This window comes from Odocoileus virginianus, chromosome 15, assembly GCF_023699985.2.
Source record: "Odocoileus virginianus isolate 20LAN1187 ecotype Illinois chromosome 15, Ovbor_1.2, whole genome shotgun sequence".
Lineage (NCBI taxonomy): Eukaryota > Metazoa > Chordata > Mammalia > Artiodactyla > Cervidae > Odocoileus > Odocoileus virginianus.
Window position 1 is genome coordinate 28,876,811 of NC_069688.1, and position 27,485 is coordinate 28,904,295.

Genomic DNA, 27,485 nt, shown 5'->3' on the forward strand with positions numbered 1-27,485 from the left:
AAAATATTTAAGTATTTGAAAGATCTTTTGTTGTAAACTGATAATCTTAGCTTTTTAAATTTTTTATTGATATATAGTTGATGTACAGTATTCACAATTTTTAAAGGTTATAATATATTTAAAATTCTTAGAATATTTGGGTATATTCCTTGTGTTATACAATGTATCATTATAGCCTAATTATTTTATACATAGTAGTTTAAACATCTGTGTCCCCCACTCCAAATTGCCTCTCCTTCCTTCCCTCTTCACACTGGTAACCACTATCTTTGAGTCAGTTTCTTTTTTTGTTCCATTCACTAGTTTATTTGTTAGATTCCACATATGTTATGTAATAGTATTTGTAATGTATATACTTTATATATTTGTAATTTATATACAAATACTATTAGTAATAGTATTTGTCTTTCTCTAAGTGATGGACTTCACTTAGCATATTACCCTCCATGTCTATCCATGTTATTGCTAATGGCAAAATTTCGTCCCTTTTAATGGCTGTGTAGTATTCCATTTTCCATTTGTTTTTGTGTGTGTGTGCATGTATGTACATATATATATATATATAAACCTCATCTTCTTTATCCATTTATCTGTTGATGGACACTTAGGTTGCTTCCGTTATCATGGCACTTGTAAATAGTGCTGCCGTAAATGTTGGGGCATATCTTTTTGAGTTAGTGTTTTTTCAGATGTATACCCAGGAGTGGAATTACTGGGCCATGTGGTAATTTTATTTTTAGTTTTTTGAGAAATCTCCATATAGTTTTCCACAATGATTGCACCAGTTTTTATCTTTACCAATAGTGTAAGAGGGTTCCCTTTTCTGCACATCCTCACGAACATTTGTTATTTGTGTCTTTTCTATGATAGCCTTCTGACAGTTGTGAGTTGGTAGCTCATTGTGGTTTTAATTTGTATTTCTCTGATGATTAACTACAATGAGCATCTTTTCCTATGCCTTTTGGCTTTAGAAAATATCAAGTTTGGAAAAATGTCTAGTGAGGTCTTTTGCTTTTTTGATATTGAGTTGTATGATCTGTTTATATATTTTGGATATTAACCCCTTATTGGTCATACCATTTGCAAATATTTTCTCCCATTCATTTGGTTGTCTTGTCCATGGTTTACTTTGATGTCCAAATGGTTTACTTTCATTTTAATTAGGTCCTGGGATAATTACCTTAACATTGACTGTCATTTCAAGATTTTTAAAATATGTATGTTAGCAAAATTTTATATGTAAAAGCACCTAAATAGATACTAATTTATATAAAGATTATATTTATTAAAATTATGTAAAATGCATTTATGTGCAAACTTACATATTATATGACCTTGATTACATTGAGAATTTAAAATGTATTTTTATTTAGCTAGCCCTTGAAAATAACATAGCATAACAATAGAAATCTACAGTGGAATGAAGTGATTTGAGCTTAATAACAACATTTACTAACATTTAGCCTAAGTAGCATTTGAACTGTGATATACATACATATACACAGGTAGACCTAGACCTGGGTCTCTGGCATTGCAGGCAGATACTCTACCATCGGAGCCACCAGGGAAGACCAGCCTAAGTAACATTTGAATTGTGGGTGTGTATATATACACATTCATATACATGGTAGACAAACAAATTGAGTTGAATTTCATAGCACAGGTATGTGGTAGTAAAATCATCATTGAAATCTGCCTTTTAAAAAAATTACATTTTAAAAATCTGATAATACTAGCAATCCTTTCATATATAGAAAATCTGTAATATTCCCAATAGAGAATTGCCTTTACATTTTTATTAGATTCTACTCGTCTCCTTTGTTTTATCATTTGTTAGATTTTAGTAGTTCTTACCTTGTGAGAGGAATCCATGTTTTAAATGTTTCTAAATTTTAATTCTGAGTTTTAATTTCAGTAACTTTTTTTTTTCTGAGGAAGAAAGTAAAATCTTTTCTTTTTCCAAATCCACAGATACCGTTTGTAAAAAAAAAATACTGTTTGGAACAATAATGCTTTGATTGTTATTACATAATTTTTAAAAAAATCTGATTTATTAATTAAAATTCTAAATAGGTTAATTTTCTACTAATTGCTCACAAATAAAATGCATAAAATGTTAATCTCACAAATTTTAGAAGTTTTGTTATTTTATATGTAATAAATATGCAATATGTTTATTGGAGGCATTTTAAAAAATTCTTTAAAATGTTTTACTGAGTGTGATGTAAACACCTAATGTAAAGCAGCACCGCCTGCAAAGTATTGATATCAACTTTTACAGCAGAATGCCTGCTGCTTATAGGATATTGAAGGAACAGAGACTGGATAAAATGAGTCCCTCTGTAGAGATCCTTATTATCTAGAGGGATGACCAGATTCTTTGAGACACTAAACTCTGTAATAAGAACAAAGCTTCAGGTCTGTCTGATTTACCACAGTATCCCCAGAATTTAGCACAGTGCCTGATACATAGTAGGTGCTCAGGATTTAAATGAGTAAACAAAAATCCCTTAAAAAAACTCTTTGTTATCAAGCAGTGATGTGTCATTCAATAGTCATTGAAGGTAGAACTCCTAGTTTTCTAATTTAATTTTCCCTGCTTCCTACTATGAATGGATTGATTGATGATAGTATCATTTGTTTGATGTAAAATAATGAAATCTCTGCAAACCTACAGTTTTCTGTTATTCAGTAGCTGACAGTCCTTTCTAATTTTGGTTAAAAATATTAGCTTCAGACAGCATGGCCACTTATAATTTTTCCATGTAGTTTTTAAAATTGCCATCATCAGTGTTTTCATAGGGTCATGCTTAATGTTTCTTTGGATAAATTTCAGAAATAGGAAAGTTCTGTGAATTCAGGGAAGGGGACAGTTAGATGATTTGTGAGCTCCATAAGAACAAGCATCATATGTGTATTTATTTACCAGAATAATAACTTCCAGTTCACTGCTAGCTTCACAAATTTTAAACAGTTGTCCTTCTTAAGGTGGTTTTTTTTTTTTTTTAAATTGATTCCACTGCCCTGATATGTGTAAGCGTGGATTATGTTAGTATGTTTGTCAAAACTGGCAGGGTGGCCTGTGTAGTCAGATTTTCATATTTAATAATGGCAATTGTATGAACTATCTGAGGATTCTTTTTGACATTAGTCCTTACTCTGGCTGTCAGATAATTATGAAAGAGCTTGGGGGGTAGATTTCTGATGAATCAGAATAATGTCTTATTTTTTTTTTTAATATAAAGAAACAGTAGCATTCTCCTTATGGGTACACCTTTATATATTTTAATAGTAAGATGGACAAGTTAGGCCCTCCACTTCGAACTGGAAGACATGTGCAAAAGTTGTATGAGAGTGATACAAAATCAGACAGTGCCATCAAAAGACATGAGTTATTACCCATTTACAAGTAAGTATTTGTAACTCAGTTTGGTTAATGTTTTTCAGATATTTCCTTAAAGGCTTTATATAATGAAATACTATAAATCTGTACATTGCTATACTTAAAATTTTTTATTTACTCATTTTTAAGCCAAGAAGTGTTGAATAATCTTCTAGGATTTATAACACTTTGATTTTTGATGAGCATTTTTATTATCCTGTCTATTTTTAGAGCGTTCATTGAACAAAATTTACATTTTAATTTTAAATTAAATTTTAATTTTCAGAGGGTTGAAATGAGTTACCTTAATAATTTTATTTTTATGAAACTTTTTTAGGAGTAAAATAGGGAACATTACATCATTTATTATATAAATAAAATATTGCTAGAGTATCTCTTAGTTAAGTAGATGATAAATTTATTATAAAAAAGCAGGAAAAAGATCTTAGAACACATTCAATCCAGGGATCCTTAGTCTTTGTGTTAGATAGTTACAAACTCCACGTAACACAGGGCAGTAATCACATTCCCTTCTTTGTACTGGCCCGCAGACTAAGAGGAGAAGCAGGAGTGACAGTGGCAGTCTTGGGACTCTGCACGAGTCTTCCAAGCTTACAAGTTTGTGCCCCCAAAGCAAGTCTTGCCCTCTCATCTTAAAATGATGACTTGAGGGTCTCATAAGTTAAATTACTTAATAGAGCTCACCTGATTAACTTTTAAACCAAAGTCTACCACAGCATTCTTTTTTCCATAAATAATAATACATTTAGCTAGATATATAATAAAACAAAGACAGGAAAAGTCTGAGTCTTTAGCAGCCATCATGTGTTGTTTTTAAGTAGACAGTGATAAATCCTAGAAGGAAGAATTTGTGCGCTGAGCTTTTCTTTGTACTGTTCCTGCTGTCTGTACCTTCCGAAGCAGATCGCAAAGAAACGGTGTTTAGCAGTGGGGTAGAGGAAGTGCCGTTGCAAAGTTAGACCTTCTTTTATTATTGGCTTTAACTCTAGCAGGCAGATTGTATTAATGGACACATAATAAGGTAGCACTTTCAGACTCTGACCAGGAAGAAAAATGTGTTGATGGTGTGAGACCTGGAGTAGCATGTTTTAAGTACTGATCAAAATGGTTCTTGGCATTCCAGTTCTACCTTATAGATGTTACTAAAAATACACAATAGGCATTGAATAATGACACCTGTTGTTGATAACTTATATTTTATGTATTTTTAAAATTATTTTCTAATTTGAGTAACTATTGATATGAAGTTGTATGTGTATATGCATTGCTATGTTTGTACTGTCTATATATCATATGTACATTATATGGGGGCAATAGTATTTCTAACAAGTTTTCGTTCTTGAGCCAAAAAACCAAAACCCCTGTTCACCCTGTTCCTCTGTGACTCTCACTTGGAGGAATTGCCATTTGGCAGGGAGTTTTCAGAGACTGAGTTCCTAAAAAGGCATGTGATAGCTCTGCAACGTCCCGAGAGGGGCCATGTGAAAGGAGAGCAGCATACGCCTCATGGGTGGACTTGCAGTGAGTGTTTGAAGGCCATTTGAAGAGGTTCAGGCTGACCCATCCGTGCACCAGGGTGATTCTCGTCAAAGTTTAGAAATAGTTTAAGTATTCAAAGTTGCCTTCCTTTGAATGACATCACTACATGTTGAATATAAGATTTGGAATGAGACCCACATAAATTCAAATTCAAACACTCTGGCCATGTAATATGAGTGAAAGTTGCTCAGTCAAGTCTGACTCTTTGCGACCCCACGGACTGTAGTCCATGGGAATTCTCCAGGCTAGAATACTGAAGTGGGTTGCCTTTCCCTTCTCCAGAGGATCTTTCCAACAGCAGGGATCGAACCCAGGTCTCCTGCATTGCAGGAGGATTCTTTACCAGCTGAACCACATGGGAAGCCCCCAAGAATACTGGAGTGTTATCCCTTCTTAAGTGGATGTTTCCGACCCAGGAATCGAACTGGGATCTCCTGCTTTGCAGGCAGATTCTTTACCAACTGAGCTATCAGGGAAGCCCGGCCATGTAATAGCTTTGCACTTAATCTCTCTGACTATGAGTTTCTTCAACTTTAAAATGGGAATGATATCTTCAGATATTTTTGTGGAGATTAAAGAAAGCGAAGTATGTTTAGTACCTGGTATCATATCTGGCATGTAATGGGCATTTGGAAAATTTGTATGTATTTTGGAGACAACTGTTTAAAATTTGTGGAGACTCTCTCCAGCTTTGCTATATAAGTAGAGAAGGAAGAATTTCACCCAGAGTTTGAGAACTTATAAAGGTGTATTTTTAAAGAGAATTCTGCTTGATCAGGTAACACAATATTGCTTATCTCTGAAATGAAAAGATTTAACTAAATTTCTAAAGAGAGGGAGGAAACTAACACTATAGAACATCTTGCACCTAGTTCTGCAATGACTTACCTGTCACCTTGGGGAAATTACTTAACTATTCTTTGCCTCAGTTGCCTCCTTTGCAAGATAGAATTAGTAATCCTTACTGCTTCATAGGATTATTATGAGGATTAAATAAATTTTATATGAAGACGATTTGAAATGTAGCCATAGGAATTCCCTCGCGGTCCAGTGGTTAGGACTCTGCACTTCCACTGCAGGGGGCATGGATTCGATCCCTGGTTGGAGAACTAAGATCCCTCATGCTGTGAGGTGTGGCCAGGAAAAAAAAATGCATCTACATCAAATGTAGTAAACAGTGTTAATGTAAGTGTTAACTTGTAGTAGCAATACTAATAGTAGTAATACCATCATCACCCTTAGCTATGCCAAATGTAGTATCAATTACATTTTATATATCTGACTTCTATAAGTGATGATGGTCACATGTTATACGCAAGGGAACTTGGACTCAGATTGCCACACCCAGAGTTGTTCAGTGGCAGTTGGGATTTGAATCCAGATTCATCTGAATTCCAAAGCCTATACATTTTACCATTTTTACCTCATACGTAAGTGTTCTTTGATTCCGGAATTTTCAGAAGGTGAGTTCAGAAAGGTATGATCAGCCACTTTACTGATAACAGATAGCCCAGGTTGTGTAGTTGGTGAAATTAAAATCTTTAGAGGCAAGAGTATATTATTAACCGATTCATTCTAGTTGCTTTTTCTAAGATCAAGCTTTCATAAATGGAATATTATTCTTTAAAAATGGTTAGCAAAATTTTTAACCACATCTCATACATCTAACATTATTATTTAACTCTAGGCACTCAACAAGACTTATCTCTAGTTTGAGGGGACTGTAGATTTAAACTTTAAAAAATTTTGAAGTGTTTTAGAATGACTAACATAAATTTCATGTCAAGAATATATAGACATTTTTAAATGATTTTATGTACCCTCAAGATAATGTTAGTCAATGCAAAATGCTTCAGCTTTTACTTCGTATTAAGGATTTCAGATGTGAAATAATTATGGATTTTAATCTTTTGAGTTTACCTCTCTATAGCTTCTAATTATTTTTCTAATCATTCTAATAAGCAATTTGTGAAAGAAATGCTTACTATTCAGTAGTTTTTTTTTATTATGCCATCTATTTCTGTCTTCTAGGACTAACATCAAACCTCGAAATTCCACACCACCTAGTTTGGCCCGAAATCCTGCCTCAGGTGTGCTTACAAGCAAAAGAAAAACATATAGTGATAGCTACATGGCCAGGTATGTTTGTAATAACTAAAATAAAAATAAGTGTTCCTTGTTTTCCAAAGACCATGTACAAAATTTCTGTCAGGTTATTAATAGAAAATCTAATTTTTCCTGTGTGATTTAATTTGACTTTAATGTTATACAATAAAGACCTAATTTTGGGTGTAAATAATATTTTCTTATACCTTGTAGATGTAATTTTCATGGTAAATATTCAGATAGTTTGTTCAGTACCACTGGATGCATTTGTGTTTTTTATGTCTTAATTTTAACTGCAGCATGGTTATTTTTACCTCTTCAAATTGAATAATAGACTTTTTGCACTACTGCTGTTATAATTTTCAGCAGCATTTTAGTGCATTTAAATTCCTCTGATGAGACTGTGATTATCCATGTACGTCCATTTCTAACATGTCACAGTATTTGCGCGGCTTTGACATTGGCTCTGTTTTTCAATCTATAATGAAATCATTCCAGTTATAAATATTTTATTTTTCATATGTATCCCAACTTATTCCATAAAGTTTTAAGGAAAGGTACAGAAATGTATAGTGAAATACAACATCGTTTTTTAAATGAAAGAAAAATAGGAAAAGGAAAGGTGACAATTAAAAGATAAAGTGGAAAAAAGAGTGTGGTTAGTTCACAAAGTTTGTGTCATGAGACCTGTAGATAGGCCAGCCCTGGGCCACAAAGTGGCGCATAAACTTCGTTGTAGTAGCCACAGTACAGGAGAATAGAAGAATAGTTACATGATTCTTGTTGTTTGAAGCAGAAAAATAAATCATTTTTTCTGAGAAAGTACAACTAGTCCTGAGACCTTAAAAGTTCTGCTGTGATTTCTCATACAGAAGCACTGCGTAATTTAGTGGTTAACTTATTAATTAACATCCTACTGAATCCATACTAAATAGGGCAATGGATTTCATAGGGTTTGTTTTTTTTTAAGATGCCTATAGTGCACGCCTATAACATGACCATCTTGTGATACACCGAAACCAGTTGTGATGTGGTTGTATTATATGAAAGTATATATATTGTCTACTTTTGTTATAAGTATGTAATGTGTACAGACATTCATTATTAATATTTAATCTGGGAATAGATTTTTAAGTAAGATGCTAGCTCTCCCTCTTGGTTTTGCCCACTAGAGGAAGAATCTATGGAGATTTCCAAAACCAAACATGTGGAGGTCTCTCCCAGATGGAGAGTGGGGTCTGGCCGTCTGACATTTAGAAAGTTTCAAGGGTGATGCTTATGCTTAAGATGAGAACCACAGAGGAATTGATAAGTTGCTGTCTTTTCAGCTAGATTGTTTAATAAGTATTGTTTGTCTCACCTGAGGCTTTGATACATATTTTTGATTCATATAAGGAAGTGAGCTTCTGTTTCTTAGAGTCCTGAATTATGGCTGTACTGTGTTCTATATGTGTGGAACCATGTGCTTTGAATCAGTGCTGAGTTTAAGATTAACATTCTGTTATAAAATGGAAAATTTAATAAATACATATGCTTGAATAAATAAATAATTTTATCTTTCCAAAGAGGCAGACAAAGTGTTAACAGGCAGGAGCAAAAGTCACATTAAAAAATGTTTGGGATATTCTTTTTTTTTTTCTTTTCTTTTCAGACCTTTTTATCTGATAGGAAGCCCTGAGCCTTACTCACCTGAGTTAAACTCATCCTCCCTCCTAGACAAAATTATTTATAACCGAAACAGAAGGAGAATTCTCAGAGATTTATTTTTCTGGAAGTCTGATAGATTACGTATCCTGGACAACCCCTTCCAAATAGAACACCTAGAAATACTGGATAAAAGGGAAAAATATATATTTCTGAATGTATAGCTTAGCTTTCAGTAAAGAAAGGAAATTTCCAAAGAAAAAAAATAGGAAGAAAGTTAGAGATCAATTTGGTAAATTAACTGTGACACTGCAGCTACTTTTGAGGTTTTCAGTGTCTTCACTACATAGACTTGGGTTTTAAGGTCATTTGGGGAGAGAGGAATTGACTTCTGGGACTTGTACAAGATAGTGTTAAAAACTTTTCCTCACCCTTCCCACCATGCCTCTTGCTCTAAGCCAGGATTCTTGAGAAGTTCAGCAAAGATTCTTCTTAGACTCAGCCAGAGACGTTTATATGACTGTGTATTACGTTCGTCACTGGGACTGTTTTCAGAAACAGGAGGTGATAGCAGGGCCGCATCAGGTGTTTTCTCTTCATGGGAGGCTTTGCAGCATTCCTGAAGCTTGTCTTCCTCAGCTATCCAACTGTCAGCTTAGGTATAAGAGAATAAGATCTCATAGGCGGGTATAGGGTCAGTTTAAGAAGTCCTTTCTCCCAAAGGGAATCGGCATCTCATAAGAACAGTTTCATAGACATAGCTTCCTGGTTATCCTGAGGGATATGTCCGGTTTCAGTGAACTGCTTGCAAACCCTGTTGCCTAGAAACATAGCTGACATTTCACCTCTGCTGGGTTTTCATTAAACAGAGCTGAGAAGTTATCCCAAGGTCAAATGTGTCCACAGAAGAGGAGAAAGGTTGTATTAACCCTTCTCTCACAGTATTCAGAGAGTTATCTCTTGAGTGAAAGCTGGACTGGGGAAAAAAAAAAACAACTATCAGGAATAAGAGATTCCAAGGATACTTGTCTGTCCTAGCCATGGCTCAGAGGGATGTGAATTCCCACTGATAATTCATAACTATAGGTGGGCCTTCATATGAGTTTAAGGTTTGAAAGTAAAACATCTGCATATTCTAATAAATTCTTAACTGAAAAAATAACTTGGATACTCTTGGTTGAAGAGCTTCCTCGAAGCTTAGAAAAGCAAAAGCAGAAAGAGCCATCTTGTGAAATGCTGTTAACCCAGGCCTCCTGATTCTCACAGGTGAACACATGAGCTTGCAATTCTGAACTACAAAACAAACATATTTCAAGCCATACAGGGAAACAGGGAATCAGTCATGAGTGACAACAGAAAACAAACACATATGCCCAAGACTTAAGATACTGAAATTCTTCAGACATTACTTATAAAATAAGTCAGTTTGAAGTATATAAAGGAATAAGACAGGGAATTGAAGTCACTAACAGTGACAGTATAATATCACAGAAAGATTAGAGATCTTTGCAGAAGAACCAAACAACTCAATACAAGAGGGATAAAGTTCAGTTCAATTCAGTCGCTCAGTCATGTCCTACTCTTTGCGACCCCATTCACTGCAACTCACCAGACTTCCCTGTCCTTCAGTTTCTCCTGGAGTTTGCTCAAACTCATGTCCATTGAGGTGGTGATGCCATTCAAACATCTCATCCTTTTTTGCCCCTTTCTCCTTCTGCCCTCAGTCTTTCCCAGCATCAGGGTCTTTTCCAGTGAGTCAGCTCTTCTCATCAGGTGGCCAAAGTATTGGAGCTTTAGCGTCAGTCCTTCAAATGAATATTTAGGGTTGATTTCCTTCAGGATTGACTGGTTTGATCTCCTTGCTGCCCAATAGGCTTCTCTAGCACCACAGTTCGAAAGCATCAGTTCTTTGGCATCAGTTCTTCAAGAGCATTAATGATGAGATTAAGAACCTTTTAGTTATACTTAATAATACTGTTTTCTGTTTCCCAAGGCCTACAGATTGAAAATTACTGTCATGAACTTTGTGTTTCATCTTTCTCTCTGTACCTCTCCAGGCCAGATGGAGACTACATCTCTTCATTTAATGGTGGAAACACGAAAGGCATTGAAGGAAATTCAGCGGGACACTTACCAAAATTCTGCCATGAATGTGGGACTAAATACCCTGTAGAATGGGCAAAGTTCTGCTGTGAATGTGGCGTTCGAAGAATGGTTCTGTGAACAGAATCCAAAAAAAGAAAAAGCTTAGTCCTGAATATTATGATTATTGCTGCTTGGACATCTAGAGCACTTCCTCTAGTGATTTCGTGCTAAAATTACTCAAAATACTTTTTTTCAACAGTTTTTGGAGCATAATTCTTTGGCCGTGTAATGTGCGTGTATATATGTGTGTGTACATATACTGTATATAATAAATACCTGGTAACCTAAGCTGTGCCATTCAAGGACATACCTACTTATCAGTCAGAAAATAACTTTTAAGTGGAATCATTTAACTTAGGTGTTCCTTTTCTGTTGTTAAAGTACATTATGTATACTTCCACAAACAATCCAGCATTAGTGCTTAACGCTGTAAGCTTTCAGATGATCATTACTTTGAGCAGAACATAAGAATAAACATTTTTTATTATTGACCTATTTTCAGATACTATCATTGTAGGATGGAATGCTTGAACTTTTGAAACTGAGAGAATATTTTAGTTACAATTAGTTGTGTCGTTTTCCTGTAGAGCTCTTTAATAATTTATAAATATTTTTTAAAAAGAGAGGGAAAAACCGCTATTGCCTATGTTGCTCTTTACTCAGTGTATTATTAATTCTATAGAAATTTTTACTCAATTCTTTAAAACTTAATTATGCAGTTCCCTTTTCAGAGACACAAAGCTGAAAATACATATGTTTCTTTTTCTAGTTATAACTGAATGATTATTTTTTTTTTGCTCAGTGTGTATTAGTTGAACATACATTCTTTCTACTTCTAATTGTCTTCAGATTTCACTTTTGTCCTTTTTTCCCCATTATCTCATGTCTGAAGAGTAGTTTGCTACTTCATTTTTGCAGAGTTTGCAAATTAATTATTTAATAGAAGATGCACAAAGTTCCTTGCAAAATCTTGCAATTATATCTATGTATTTGAATTTAGAAGAAATTAATGGATTTTAAAACAGATCATCTCACCTAATAAACAGTTAACTTCAATAATTAATCGTTAGTGCAGGGCATGAAGGTAAAAAGGATTGAATTTTAATCACTCGAAGTATAGTTATATGTATTTATGGGTAGGTTAAGAGAATGTTAATATTTAATTTTCCCTACTCATGTTTTTCTTCCAGTGTTTAGTGCTGAAGCACCGTTTACTTCACAATAAAAAGCCTCTGAAAATGCATTGCTTAATGGATAGCTGCTTTATTATGTAATTAAACATTCACAAAAATGTAATTATGCTTTCACCTTTATTTTGACTAAAATACAGCTTTTAATCATTGTCACTTTCAGTGTAACATTGTATTTAGTAGTAAATGCCTTTGGTTGCTTGTGCAGCCAAATTCAGTAATTCAGTAGTTATTTCTGTTGAATCAAACCTAACAAACCTTAATCTTATTATAAAGGTACAAGCAAATCATTTATAGGCAATTTCTAACTTCTTGTTTATGATTCTGATCAACTGTGAGGATCAGGGTAGAAATTTGTGGCTTACAGCTTTCTCTGAAATTCATTTATACTTAACTTTATAATTTTATTCAGTTTTGTTTTGTTTGTGTTTTTCATTTGGGCAGAGGGTAACTTAGTGGTAATGGAAATTTATGACTTACCTTATAGTACCTTTCCTGACTGTCAATTTTTTTTTTTTTTCTGGTTGCCTTTATTTAGTCATATTGGCCAAAAGGAACTGTCAGAGGCCAAAAAAACTATACTACAGCTTATTCCATCAACTAAAATATGCTCTAATTTAGGAGAATAATGTACATATTAGAGTTCCATTTCAATTGTTTATGTTCTTCTGTTCTAATTATTAGAAACCATATAAAGAAAGAACTTTAAACTCTTACTTTATCTAGAATTGAACACTGTTCTTCCAAGTATGTTTTTAAAGATCACATAATTTTTGTCTGCCCAAGGAAGGGATAGGTAAATGATCTTAAACAAAGTGGCATATGTTTGTTTCTCACTGAATTTTACTGTAGCAAGTAAATGTTATAATGTACTATATGGAAATGAGTTGGTAAGAAATCATCTAATTCCAAAACTCAGAGATGGTTATAAACAGTAAGTAGGTGAACTATATTAATGAATTATGAGACATATCGATTCAGTGTATTTAAATGCATTTTTATATTACTTGCATATATTATTTTCATGTTGATTTGTTGTGCAATAGTTCAGTTTTTAAGAAATTTTCCTAGATCTATGCATCATTTATTTTATTTTTATTTATTTCCACAGGTATCTTCCAGTGTGGTAGAATGAAAAGATGATTTAAACTTAAAACTGTAAAAATTGCTTATATAATATTCTGAAAGTTATTAGCTTGGAAAAGTAAGAGTAGTATGGCTGCTGTTGTCTCTTGTTCACTCTGTTTTTTTAAATTACAATGTCTTCATTTTTGAACCTATTCAATAAAGACATGAAGCAAAAAAATGCCAGTTGGTTTTCATTGATGTAGTATCTTTTTTCCAGACACAGAAAGACAGGAATCTACTGAAATAATAAGAATATATTCAAAGTCAAAATACAGACTTTAAATGAGAAAAGAGTTTTCACTGGCAGTATTTTTATGTGCTGTCAGCTTTTTCTTTTTTTTTTTTTTTTTTTGCTGTCAGCTTTTAAGAGGAGTTGCTAGTTTTATTTTGAAGTGTTTTATAACTTCAAAGCATTATAAATCTATTTCTTCACAAGATTTTTAAGGCATAGAAATTCTCTTTTTAGGCGATAAAATTTAGCAGTTGAAAACATTAGAGAAATGAGGTTAATAAGGAAACACTATGAGCATTTCTAATTAGGTAATATACAGTTCAGTGGCAAAAAGTATTTGTGATGAATACTTAATTAGATATCATATTTAAAGCTTTAAACTATAGCTGTCTGTAGTGAAAATATTAGACATGTTTAATTTGTACTCAATTTTCCTTAGGCTCGAGGTGGATACTTTCTACCATGAGTAGAAGCTCAGGGAATGAAAAATAATGGAATACGTACATAGCTACAGAAAGTCAGCAGGGCTCTTATGTCTTTATTAGCGTTGCACATATATGTATTTTATACTTTAAGTGTATTTTTAGTTTTAAAATGGTTAAGTGTATTTTTAGTACTAAAAATAGATTGATTTGTCCAACTGATTGTGCTGTTGAATATAGTAGTGGAGAATCATTGAAACAAAGTTTACAATAGCCATATTCATTTTTATTTTCATTTAGAAAAATTTTAGTTAAATATTGTCACAATATTTCTATACAACTTTTATGTGTGAATTCTGTTTTTGCCACTAGAGGGTGCTTTTGGATAATTTAAGATTGCTATCCTCTAGTAATGGCCTCTCAGGAATAAGGTGCCGAGAAAGATTGAAGGCAGGAGGAGAAGGGGATGACAGAGAATGAGATAGTTGGATGGCATCAGCGACTCAGTGGACATGAATTTGAGCAAACTCCGGGATTTGGTGAAGGACAGGGAAGTCAGGTGTGATGCTGTCCATGGGATCACAGAGAGTCAGACAGACTTAGCGACTGAACGACAAGAATAACAGTAATAAGTATTTTTTTTTTATTACATGAAATGACAGATTTATAAGATGTAGTTTTTTGTTATATATTTTGCTCTGATTTTAATAGCCCATGTGTTTTTAGTTTGTTTTTAAGAAACGTAGTTTAGCTCGTTTGGGGCACCAGCCAGGCGATATTTGATTAAAAAATCTTTCATATTAACACCTCACATAATTTTCTTAGCAAAAATTATGCTTCCCAAGCGTATTACTCATGCACATTACCATGTAATTCTTATGCTATTACTTTAGCATTTCATCTTAGGACAGGAAAGCTTAAAGTTATCATCTTTAAGGTGGTTTTTTTCCTTTGATCAGCTAACCTTATCTAATGAATGCAAGTGAGATCAATTTATACAGGAGCTAAGCAAGTGCTTAGACCAAATAATATTAGATGCACAAAGCTAAAACTTTATAAACATTTTAAAGAATTTTTCTTTTGTTCTTCATTCTATGAAATGCTGGGAATCAAGAGTTATACATAAGGTGTGATTTAGTCCCTGTCCTATAGTTGATAATTTATTTGGAGAAGTCATTATATAAGCATACTTACAGTTTAGGACAAAACAAAGGACTTTTAATTGAAGTATAGTTGACTTACAACATTGTGAAAGAGTTTAACAAAACTTAATTATAAAAATACCAACAAAATGCTTTGTAAGTGTTGAAACTTCTTATCACAAGTCATACAGTTCACCATTTCCCTTTTTTTTTTTTTTCTCTTTACCTTGTCCCAGTGCTTAGGAGAAAACTTGCTGGAATATAAAGAGCTGCAGTACCTTTTAGTGGGTAGAAGTGATAAAGAGGATATGTGTATGATGAGTGTGCGCACTAAGTCATTTCAGTTGTGTCTGACTGTGACCCCGTTGTAGCCTGCCAGGCTTCTCTGTCCATGGGATTATCCCGACAAAAATACTGGAGTGGGTTGCCATTTCCTCCTCCAGGGGATCTTGATCCAGGGATCGAAGCTGAGTCTCTTATGTCTCCTGCCTTGGCAGGCAGCTTCTTTACCACTAGTGCCGCCTGGGAAGCCCTATGTGTATGGTTCTTGTTCAGTTGCTCAGTGGTGTCTGACTTTGCGACCCCATGGACTGTAGCATGCCAGGCTTCCCTGTCCTTCACCATCTCCTGGAGCTTGCTCAAACTTATGTCCATTGAGTCGGTGATGCCATCCAGCCATCTTGTCCTCTGTCGTCCCCTTCTCCTACCTTTAGTCTTTCCCAGCATCAGGATCTTTTCTAATGAGTCAGCTCTTCGCATCAGGTGGCCAAAGTATTGGAGCTTCAGCATCAGTCCTAATGAATATGTGTGTGGTGGGGTCTATAAAATGGGAGCTGTCAGAGCTGTGAAAAGTGAACTGCTTGGATTGTCCTGAGGACTGAGGACAAATCTTTGAGTAAAAGTTACTGACAGTTGAAACTACTGTTCAATCTTATCTCACGGAACTCTTCACTTTCACTGTCCTTTTTTATTTTTTCACCTCTTTACTCAAAGCCTCAGTTTCTATGCCTGTTTTGAATTCGCAACTGTGGATAGGAGGCTGCCAGTAGTGGTAAGTATACTTGACAATGAAATACTGATTTTCATTCCTTGAATCACCAGTCTTAAAATCTTAAATTATAATACATGTGAAGACTGCCTGGGGCATTAAGATGAATGCCCTTACCCACTGATGGTGGAGATATAAATTTATGATATTTTTTGAAGAAGTTGACTAAATTTTATTTTAAAAGCATTTAAAATACACATGCCTCATAATCCAGTAATTTTATTCCTAAAATGTGTTTCTTCTTGAAGAAGTAATCTGAAGAAAAATATTTATGCAGAACCTATTTAATAGTACTATTATTTGTAGTGACAAAAATTAATTTAGTAAGTTAATAAAGCATTTTTCAAATAATTTTTAATGGCATGGTGAGGTTATGTTTTGTTATTAGAACAAAAAGCTAGCCTAAAATAGTGAATGTGTGTAAAATACAATTCCAGTTGTATAGAAGATGAGACAGATAAAAAGGCTTTTAAAGTATTTATATTCCTCTTTATGTTTATTTCTACTCTTAAGTAGTTATGATGTTACATATTCTTTATATTTTTGTATTATCAGTTTTTAAATGAATATACTTTAATACTTTTTAATCTTTAAAAAATGAAGAGGTTTATGTTTTTCAGAACCACTCGCATTTGATAATAATTTATTGAAAATCACTACCTCCTCTTCGTTTTCTGATATTCACAAATGTAGCTGATAGTCTATATTAACAGTAAGTATTAATAATATATTTAAGCTAGTTTCTGTGATACTTTTGTTAAAAGTGGTTTCTGTCAACTCTGCGTAATTTTAATAAGATAATTTTTCTTGAATTTCTTGAATACTCATATTCTGATATAGGCCTCCCTCAACTGTTTTACCACCTATGATTTGAAGAATTTTGACAAGTCTGAGAAATGCAAGTGAATTTTTTATTTATAGAGCTAAAACAAGAATTAAACTTGTTCTAAATGTTTTAGAGTTTTTTTTTCTTTCTGCTTTTGATCTTTGAGGGGCAACTATATATATGTTTACTTATTATACTGTAAAACTTTAAAGATTTTTCAAAGTTATCTTATTTCTCCCTCTTGTTATTTTATTCAAGAGGAATACTTTAAGAACCAAGAAGTTTCAATAATATATTTCCATTTTTGCTAATCTTCCCAAACTTAGGAGTCCTAATAAGGAAAAAAAACTCATATGGACTACACAGGAAGCCTCAGAAATTCTTCATTTTAAACACTAATTCTTCAAGGGTGATTTCCCTTTAAAAACTTGCTATTCATTTAACTACTACAATTTGAAAATTTAAACCTAAAAGTTTGGTTTCCAATCTCTTACTATAGACAAAAGCAAAGCACCATTTGAATGAGCAACATGTGTTCTAGATCAGCTTTGTATTCTTGGTGAGGCTCTGTATTCTCACGGTCTTTGTTTTTGATGAACAGTGTTATGGTTCTCCCTCTGGTATTACTAGAAAGATTGTTTGTCACTGATGCAGTTACCAGAAAGCTGTTATGTGAGGAGGGGCTTATCACTTACTGCCTTAGATACTTTATTTAACTAAACTTTGAACAATATTAGAAGTTAAACTGCTTAAAACATATTTAGTAGTGAAAAATTGTCTTGATATATTTTAAACCTGAGTTTTCTTACAATCTCTAAGGGTCATTTGTCATGTTTGTGGCTACCATCTTTTGAAAACCCTGTTTGGTAAATTTTCTCTTTCAAATTCTTAGCCAGAATGTAGTTTTCCACCCTTTCTTGCAGCTATGAAGTAGATATGTAACCTTGGAACTATGGAACAGACTGCGATTCTGAAACAAATAATGTGAGGAAGCAGACACTGTAGTATGCATCTGTTTTCTCTTGAGGATGGTGGTGAGACACTGGGCTTTGAAGGGAAATGTGACAGCGTCAAGAAGTAACACCCATTTTGCAAGATGCGACCTGTTACTCGTTAACTCTGAACCAGTGACCACACCAAGGGAAAAAGCAGGAAGAACACACTGATTTATGTGAAGAAGTCAAATGACATCAAATGGTTTAAAGGTAATGGGTTTTTAAAATATCAGTGTTGAATGATGCTTTTGCAAAGGTAACTGGGATTCTTTCTTACTTTTTATGTTTATATACACAGTATCTGTGACAGCAGCCCTAGAGCCCAGAGCTTCCAATTTAAGTCCAAATGCTAAATGATTTAAAGTTGTTTTACTTTTAAAGTCACATGTCCCCATGGTGGCCCTTTAGCTGACTGTCCTCCACTGAAGTAGTCTTTCATTATGATTTGGGCATTGTTTCTGGCTGAACAACTGCCTAACTTGATTAGCTGGCTCTTCCAGAGATTTCTGTGAATTATCCAGTAACTTTTAATAAATTCCTTTTTGGTTAAACTAAGTAGGCTGGGATCTGTTATTTGAACTCAAAATGTTTTCAGTGGTAAAATTTAGTATGACTTTGTGCTTCCCCTTCACAACACCAATACTATTGAGAAAAGTGCTTAAAACCATGTTCTACAACAGGAAATCTTCAGTACATTGAGTTAAGATACCTTTCCTCACCCCACTCATTGGTGAGAGATAATTACAGACTGAATTTTAAGAAATATACTTTAAGTTAATATAATTATATTCATCTGCCAGGCCCAATTTGAGGCTTATCAGTAATGTATGTAAAATCTTTGCCACAGATGTCTGACACTGAAGTTTTTATATAATTTTAGATATATGTACATGTTATATATTCCTCAAATATTTAGCTGCTATTGATGTGCCAGGCACTGATCTAGAGTCAGTGAACAAACCAATCAAAAGCCCCTGCCCTTTTGAGGTTCACATTCTAGTGGATGAAGATTGACAATAAAGAAGATAAATCAATATATTTTACATTAGAGTGTGATGAGTGTTATGGAGAAGAAGTGGGGAAGAGGTGGTTAGAATGAGACTGGTTGGAGAGTGGAAGTGGGTCGCAGTTTTAAGTAGGGTTTGAGGGATGATGGCATGAGAAAGTGACGTTTGAGCATACAACATACAGAGGGCTGAGCCCTTATTGGTTATTCTTTTTGTTTACTTTGTTGAAATTGTTTACTGGGTTTAAGTGCTCTGTGTTATGAGCATTTAATATCTTGAAGCATGGAGGTGGACAGCAGAGGAAAGAGATTTCATGCAGAAGATAAAAAAGACAAAGCCTCTAAGGTAGGACCGCTGTAACTATGGATTGGTGTGAGCCAAGAACAAAAGATTAGAAACTTAAAGTTCCCAGATTGTTCATGCTATGGAGGCCACTAAAATGGTTTTGACTTACAGGAATAGGGAGTGATGTGATCTGGTTTAAACGTATAATCTGAATGTGTGTTCTTTGGCCCTGAATATGTATTCTGTGGGTTTTCCCTGTGGCTCAGTGGGTAAAGAATCTACCTGCAGTGCAGGAGGCACAGGCAGATGTGAGTTCGATCCCTGGGTCGGGAAGATCCCCTGGAGAAGTGCATGGCAATCCACTCCAGTACTCTTGCCTGGAGAATCCCAAGGACAGAGGAGCCTGGTGGACTATAGTCCATAGGGTTGCAAAGAGTCAGACACGACTGAAACAACAGTACCGCACACACAGCCCTTAAATTAATTAGAAATAAAAAGTAAAGTTGTTACACATTCTACCCTAAAATGTCACACAAACTTATTTTTTACCTTAGCTTAACATTCGACTTTCGGGAAAGAATTACCTGATACAGTTGAGACAAACAGAAACTTTCCAACCCCACCTGAGTATAACACAGAAGGAGCAGTTTCTTCATTTTGCAAGACCTCCGTACAGTTCTCTAATCTCTGTTCATTAAAGCTGAAGCCTGATTTCCTTATTGACTCAACTATTTTCTCCTACTTGGGGAGGCAAAGTTTAGTCATTAAGTTTCAGTGCAGTTCAGTCACTCAGTCATGTTAGACTCTTTGTGACCCCATGGACTGCAGCACTCCAGGCTTCCTTGTCCATCACCAACTCGCCGAGCTCACTCAAACTCATGTCCATTGAGTCGGTGATGCCATCCAACCATCTCATCCTCTGTCATCCCCTTCTCGCCCTGCCTTCAATTTTTCCCAGCATCAGGCTCTTTTCTAGTGAGTCAGTTCTTTGCATCAGGTGGCCAAAGTATTGGAGTTTCAGCTTCAGCATCAGTCCCTCCAGTGAATATTCAGGACTGATTTCCTTTAGGATAAACTAGTTGGATCTCCTTGCAGTCCAAGGGACTCTCAAGATTCTTCTCCAACACCACAGTTCAAAAGTATCAATTCTTTGGCACTCAGCTTTCTTTATAGTCCAACTCTCACATCCATAAATGACTACTGAAAAAACCATAGCTTGACTAGATGAATCTTTGTTATCAAAGTAATGTCTCTTCTTTTTCATATGCTGTCTAGATTGATCATAGCTTTTCTTCCAAGGAGCAAGTGTCTTTTAATTTCATGTCTGTAGTGACCATCTGCACTGATTTTGGAGCCCCCCAAAATAAAGTCTGTCACTGTTTCCATTTTTTCCTCATCTGTTTGCCATGAAGTGATGGGACTGGATACCATGATCTTAGTTTCTGAATGTTGAGTTTTAAGCCAACTTTTTCACTCTCTTCTTTCACTTTCACCAAGAGGCTCTTTAGTTCTTCTCTACTTTCTGCCATAAGGGTGGTGTCATCTGCATATTTCTCCCAGCAAACTTGATTCCAGCTTGTGCTTCATCTAGCCTGGCATTTCTCATGATGTACTCTGCATTGAAGTTAAATAAGCAGGGTGACAATATACAGTCTTGACATACTCCTTTTCCTATTTGGAACCAGTCTGTTGTTCCATGTCCAGTTCTAACTGTTGCTTCTTGACCTGCAAACAGATTTCTCAGGAGGCAGGTCAGGTGGTCTGGTATTCCCATCTCTTTAAGAATTTTCCACAGTTTGTTGTAATCCACACAGTCAAAGGTTTTTGTGTGATCAAAATAGAGCAGAAGTAGATGGTTTTCTGGAGCTCTTTGGCTTTTTTAATGATCCAACAGATGTTGGCAATTTGATCTCTGGTTCCTCTGCCTTTTCTAAATCCAGCTTGAAATCTGGAAGTTCATAGTTCACGTAGTGTTGAAGTCTGGCTTGGAGAATTTTGAGCATTACTTTGCTAGTATGTGAGATGAGTGCAATTGTGTGGTAGTTTGAGCATTCTTTGGTATTGCCTTTCTTTGGGATTAGAATGAAAACTGACCTTTTCTAGTCCAGTGGCCACTGCTAAGTTTTCCAGATTTGCTGACATATTGAGTGCAGCACTTTCACAGTATCATCTTTTAGGATTTAAAATAGCTCAACTGGAATTCCATCACCTCCACTAGCTTTGTTCGTAGTGATGCTTCCTAAGGCCCACTTGACTTCCCATTCCAGGATGTCTGGCTGTAAGTGAGTGATCACACCATCATGGTTATCTGACTCATGAAAATCTTTTTTGTATAGTGCTGTGTATTCTTGCCACCTCTTCTTAGTATATTCTGCTTCTGTCAGGTCCCTACCAGTTCTGTCCTTTATTGAGCCCATCTTTGCATGAAATGTTCCCTTGATATCTCTAATTTTCTTGAAGAGATCTCTAGTCTTTCCCATTCTGTTGTTTTCCTCTATTTCTTTGCACTGATCACTGAGGAAGGCTTTCTTATCTCTCCTTGCTATTCTTTGGAATTCTGCATTCAAATGGGTATATCTTTCCTTTTCTCTTTTTGCCTTTTGTTTCTGTTCTTTTCTCAGCTATTTGTAAGGTCTCCTCTGACAACCATTTTGCCTTTTTGCATTTCTTTTTCTTGGGGATGATCTTGATCACTGCCTCCTATGCAATGGCATGAACCTCTGTCCATAGTTCTCCAGGCACTCTATCAGACCTAATCCCTTGACTCTGTTTGTCCCTTCCACTGTATAATCATAAGGGATTTGATTTAGGTCATACCTGGATGGTCTTGTCATTAAGGTTCCCTTCCTAATGTAGTACCTGATATTCATAAACTTACCTTTCATTCTTATCTTCTCATTCATCAATGTAAAATCATCTCAATATAAACTTCAAGTATAACGGACAAGAGATCCTTCTAAGACACCATGAAAGGAAGGATGGAGGATTAATAAAAGATGCGTGTGGATTAGAACGGGAATGTCTTTAGGTCCTGAGGAAGCTGTCAGGGTTGGTCCCTCTGCCAGGCTGTATGCTTTTCTCACTCATCTGCCCATTCTCTAATTGTGTATCTTCTTCCCTCACTACCTGTTCCCCCATCCTTTAAATTTGCCAGTGCTAAACTTAATAAAACCTTAAAAACATTCTATTTCAGTCTTACTTTGCGTAAATTTATTTGAGATTGTGGCTCAGATTTCTGGAACAGGGCACCTGAACTAGTTCATTTTCTCAAGCTGTATGACATTTATCGCAGATTGTTAGTCTCTCAATTGTACTTCGGGGAGATGCCCTAGAGGGCCCCATTGGTTGGGTTGAGAGGCATGACTTCACACAGCTAAGAACACTTAACAGAAGTCATGGTTGGTACAGACTTCCTTAAAGCAGGTGTGGATGTGTCAGGGAATGGCTGACATTTAGAAAAAGTATTTGATTATATTTATAATAGCCTTCATTTAAAACATTTTTTTTAATTGGAGGATAATTGCTTTGTGTAGGTTTCTGTGGTATAACAATGTGAATCAGTCATAAGTATACATAATCCCCTCCCTCCTAAGCTCCTTCCCGACCCACCCCCAGCACACCCCCTCTAAACCGTTAGAGAGTACCAGGCTGAGCTCCCTGCGTTATACAGTAACTTCCCACTAGCTAGCTATTTTACATATGAAGGTGAAAGTGAAAGTTGCTCAGTCGAGTCCAATCTTTGCGACCCCATGAACTATATACAGTCCATGGAATTCTCCAGGCCAGAATACTTGAATAGGTATCCTTTCCCTTCTTCAGGGGATCTTCCCTACCTAGGGATCGAACCCAGGTCTCCCACATTGCAGGTGGATACTTTACCAGCTGAGCCACAAGGGAAGCCCAGCCACAAGGAAAGCCCACTTTACATATGGTAATGTATAAATTTCAATGCTGTTTTCTCAATCCGTCCCACCCTCTCCTTTCCCCTCTATGTCCTCAAGTCTAAGAAAAAAAGTCAAATAAATAACCTAACTCTACACCTAAAGCAACTAGAGAAGGAAGAAATGAAGAACCCCAGGGTTAGTAGAAGGAAAGAAATCTTAAAAATTAGGGCAGAAATAAATGCAAAAGTGACAGTCTTTAAAAAGTGCTGATTTAAGGCATCCACATACATATCTGAAAGACAGTGTCCATTGAAATAAAACAAATCTAATTAGGGGATAGAAATAATAAAAAATGTAGTATCCAAGATCATTACTAACCAACCTGCTGTGTCTTTACTTACCTTGCTAGTAGCTAGGAAACAAGAGAAATACAATCATAAAAGCCTGGTGGTTTTTTCCATGAATTTGACACACTATGCTGAATAAGAATTTTGGGGTGTGAGTTTTCTCTACAATTCAATTCTATCATAAACAAATGATAAAAATGAAAGTCAGTAGTTGAAAAGGAAAATTTTAATAATTTTTAATGAAGTATTTTAAAATAATCACTCTTTATTTTGTCACAATCTCAACCCTGTTAGGAACATTATAGACAGCCTTCATGGAAACAGTTTCAAGAACACGTTTAAAAGTTTCCCTTTCGAAGCTTAAAATGTCCTTTTCATAGCTGATGGTTTACCAACAGCACCGGTTCGTCAGGGTGGAGGTGTACCACATAGCTGACCTGTTTTGTGGTGGATGGAAACATAGCCTTCTTTGATAAGTCTGTCTGAAGGAAAAGCTTGGTGGAGAATCAGTTGCTCCCCAAAAAGTGTTAGTAAACTCCCTTTTCTGGAATTCATAATAAAGACCAAAGAGAAAACCTAGTTGGCTCACCGCCTCATTACCGGGATCATCAGTGAATCTGTGCAGCTGTGTGTACAGCTCGATACAGCCGTCTGCTCCAGTGAGGAGGAAACTGCGTGGGTTGGGGGCCATGAGACAGAGAAGCTGAGACAGACGCGAACTGAGGGGAAGGTCTTATTGAGGATGGCACCTGAGCATTGTCTGTAGATTAAATAAGTCAGTCAGCTCTGAACCAGGTGATGATGAGACCACAGTGGCTATTTTAGAACACTTGGCCCGCCTAGAATAGTGTTTTCAGTTTCCTTTGTAAGTGAAGACTATTGGCAAATCTAAGCTTAGAAGGATTTGCCAATAGTCTTCACTTATAAGAATGGAAGATGCCTGCCTTATAAGCTAGTTTTCAGGCCCTGACAAAAACAGGCAGTAAAGTAGTATTCCTATTCTTACGTAGTTTGGGGGCCCCAGTCTCATGTACATTCTTGATAGTTAAGAGATTAAAGACTGTATTTCAATGGAAGTGAAAAATCAAATAGTGGTGCAGTATTAAAAATGTTGGCTTAAAAAATTCTTTTGGAGGACTTCCGTGGTGACCCAGTTGTTCAGACTCTGCACTTCCACTGCAGGGGGCCCAGCTTCAGTTCCTCATGGGGGAACTAAGATCCCATAAGCCACATAGCATGACCAAAAAAAAAAAAAAAAATCCTGTTGGGATTAATTAAATGAATCTGACAGTGTTAATACATAGGTCATTTATTATCAAAGGAGAAATGTTATCCAAAGTAAGCAATTGTAATACTGTATGAAAATATTTTTATATACAGATATTGTGTCAAAATTAAATATACACATTCCATTAATTAAAAGGCCAACATATATTATTCTCTTAAAAATATACTTCCCAAATTGCAAACTCATGTAGACAAATTTTATTACACATAAATGACAAAAGTAACCCAGTGCTGTGGTTTAGCATCCTTAGGACAGGTGACTTTCTGTTTTGTGAAACTATTCACTATTTTAATTTTAAAACATCTGTAATATCATTTATCAAAGGCACTGTGTTATACATTCATGTTTAATTACATCTCTTAATATCTTTCAGTTACCTTGGACTCCTTGATGCTACTGCTTCTTTATATGACTCATTCTCATGGGCCTTATCCATATCTCACTGTGAACTCTGAAACATTTCCAGCACAGACAACAAAAATTCCTACTCTCATTGCAGTATACTGATGCATAATGGGCATAAAACTATATATTTTGGTAATAATGAAATGTTAATTTTTAATCCTCATAACCTTTATATACTTCACAGAATTTATATATCTTCTGAAAATTTTAAACACATTTAAAAAGTATTATTGCAACTAATACCTTATATGGATTGTCTTAAAAAAAAACTGTTCAGAATTAATACCAATTAATATATGTCCTCATACATGTGAAATAGTTTTGTTGATTGCAGCATTTGGTTTCCATTGTTTAGGTCCATCTTCTGGAACTACAGTAAGGATTTCTCAGTTGCTGTAATCTGTTTTAACCAGGATGCATTCAGTAACTTCCAGGAGGCATTCTGCCCTCGAAAATCGCATGAGCAGATAGATTCTTGGAGGATACAAATAAAGCTCAAGGTTTTATATTGCTACTCCATATTTTCAATGTTCTTTAATGCCCCTCAAAATTTTATTCCAACAAGTTTTTATCTTTTGTAGTAGTATCTTTAGGAAACACAGGTCATTCTGTTTTTTCTGTTCCTTTAAAGATTTATTCTCTTCCTAGAGAAATACATAAAAAAAGTTTTTAAGTGCACATTTTAATAAAAATACACATTGTAAAACATTCAGTCTTAGTTTCCACTATACTAGGTTATATTAAAAATTTGGTAATTAAGAAGAAGAATTTTGGGACTTCCCTGGTAGTCCCAGTGATTAAGACTTTGCCTTCTAATATAGGGTGTGCACGTTTGATCCCTGGTTAGGGAGCTAAAATCCTACAAGCCTTGTGGCCAAAAAACCAAAACATAAACAGAAGCATTATTGTAGCAAATTTAAAAAATGGTCCATGTCAAAAGAATCTTTAAAAGAGAACATTGAATGACATTTTTTTAAAATTATGGTTCCTAGCTACAAGCATTGATGTGTAGGATATACAAAGTTGTTATGATTTAAAATTTAGGATTAAAGAGCCATGTCAGGTGGCCACCGTTTTTACCAGTGCAACATAAGTGGACATAAGAGTGCTGTTTAAACTTTTGTGAGAAAGATCTGCACATTATTCAACTGAGTTTTTTTTTTTTACAATGGAGAAATATTTTTATTGAAGAAATAATTAATACTGAAAATATTTATTTTGGCAAAGATGATTAATAAGAATATACCCAATTAAGTTTGTTCCCTAGTCTTCACTAGAGAATGGAAGATGCCTGCCTCATAAGCTAGTTTTCCTACTCTGTCAAAAATCTTCAAAAGGGCTACCTGTACAAGTTACAGAAAGTGGAGAAAGAGACACCTCGAATATTATAGACATAGAAGAGAATAGCGGTGCATATCCTCAGTTATATTTTCATGAATCCCAGAGATGTGGACTCTGGATGCCTGAGAAGTGAATTACTACAGGGTAATTTCTTCATTTCAGTAACAACCGATTATTAGATATTTCCTAGGTCAGGTACTGTGCTCAGTGCTACATATACATTATTTCATTTTATCTACTTAGTAACTATAAAATTGGTGATTTCACCTTTCACATTTGAGGAAACTGAGATGCAAAGAGGATAAGTAATCTGCCATGGTCATATAATCAAGTAAATATAATAGATTGGGTCTTGAGCTTGTTTGTCCTATTTTTGTTTGGTCATATTCAGATTTCTTTCAATTATATATTTAATAACACTAACACATACTCTTAAAATAATTCATTTACAAGATTAGAGGACAGATTTCAAAGGTAAATATGAAGGAGGATTTCTAATATTCTTTGTATTGAGGATCCCAGAACATTTTTTTGTTTGTTTTTGAGGCAAGGAAAGTCAGAAGACCACAAAGATGGCTCTGTCATCTTCCAAAGGGCTACCTGTACAACCTACAGAAAGTGGAGAAAGGGACATCTCAGATGTAATAGGCATAAAAGAGAGTAGCTCTGCGTATCCTCAGTTATATTTTTGTGAGTCCCTGAGATGTGGAATCTGGATGCCTGAGAAGTGAATTAATGTCTCAATTAACTAATGTCTCAGGGTTTGGATGCCAGATTCCTTTACAGAACAAAGAGGGAGGGGTGTGAGGAAGTAAAGTAAAAAAGTCATATGCCAAAACATCTTTAAAAAGTATAAACTGAAGTTTATGTGACTAGCAGACTTGAAATACATAGACATGAACATTTCATGACTTTTCTACATAGACCAAGACTAAACATTCATTAAACAGACAAACATGATTTTATGTCTGTAATTTCAGGAACACAGGTGTTACCTCCTTTTTCTAAACTTTCTTTCCAAATTCCCTTAGCCAGAGGCACTCAGTATATTGATACTACTCAGGTATTCATTTCAACTATTCCACTTCAGGTTGAAATACCTACGGTT

General features: G+C 35.1%; 2 protein-coding genes and 1 long non-coding RNA gene across 7 annotated transcripts in view; 2 read left to right on the forward strand and 1 right to left on the reverse strand.

Annotated features, from left to right (window-relative positions):
- The window catches only part of ZC2HC1A (zinc finger C2HC-type containing 1A), a 49,846-nt gene extending 37,766 nt beyond the window's left edge, over window positions 1-12,080 (forward strand). Inside the window, exons 8-10 of one of the 2 annotated variants that reach the window (XM_020894107.2) lie at window positions 3,293-3,409; window positions 6,974-7,081; window positions 10,750-12,080. In XM_020894107.2, coding sequence (XP_020749766.2) covers window positions 3,293-3,409; window positions 6,974-7,081; window positions 10,750-10,915 — 391 coding nt within the window. In that variant the 3' untranslated portion in view covers window positions 10,916-12,080. The remainder of the gene's footprint in view (window positions 1-3,292; window positions 3,410-6,973; window positions 7,082-10,749) is intronic. The other variant, XM_020894109.2, reaches the window with a different exon arrangement.
- Window positions 12,081-13,523: 1,443 nt separating this feature from the next.
- Window positions 13,524-25,093, forward strand: LOC139038465 (uncharacterized). Of its 2 annotated transcripts, XR_011491468.1 has the most exons (4): window positions 13,524-16,711; window positions 17,749-18,030; window positions 22,932-23,043; window positions 25,005-25,092. It is a non-coding gene; the product is annotated as an uncharacterized lncRNA (long non-coding RNA). The 2 variants fall into 2 exon arrangements; XR_011491469.1 differs by lacking the exon at window positions 22,932-23,043 and having other exon boundaries at window positions 25,005-25,093.
- Window positions 24,637-27,485, reverse strand: part of IL7 (interleukin 7) — a 51,750-nt gene continuing 48,901 nt past the window's right edge. For all 3 annotated transcript variants that reach the window (XM_020894111.2, XM_070477203.1, XM_020894110.2), the window contains one exon: window positions 24,637-25,680. In XM_020894111.2, coding sequence (XP_020749770.1) covers window positions 25,561-25,680 — 120 coding nt within the window. In that variant the 3' untranslated portion in view covers window positions 24,637-25,560. The remainder of the gene's footprint in view (window positions 25,681-27,485) is intronic.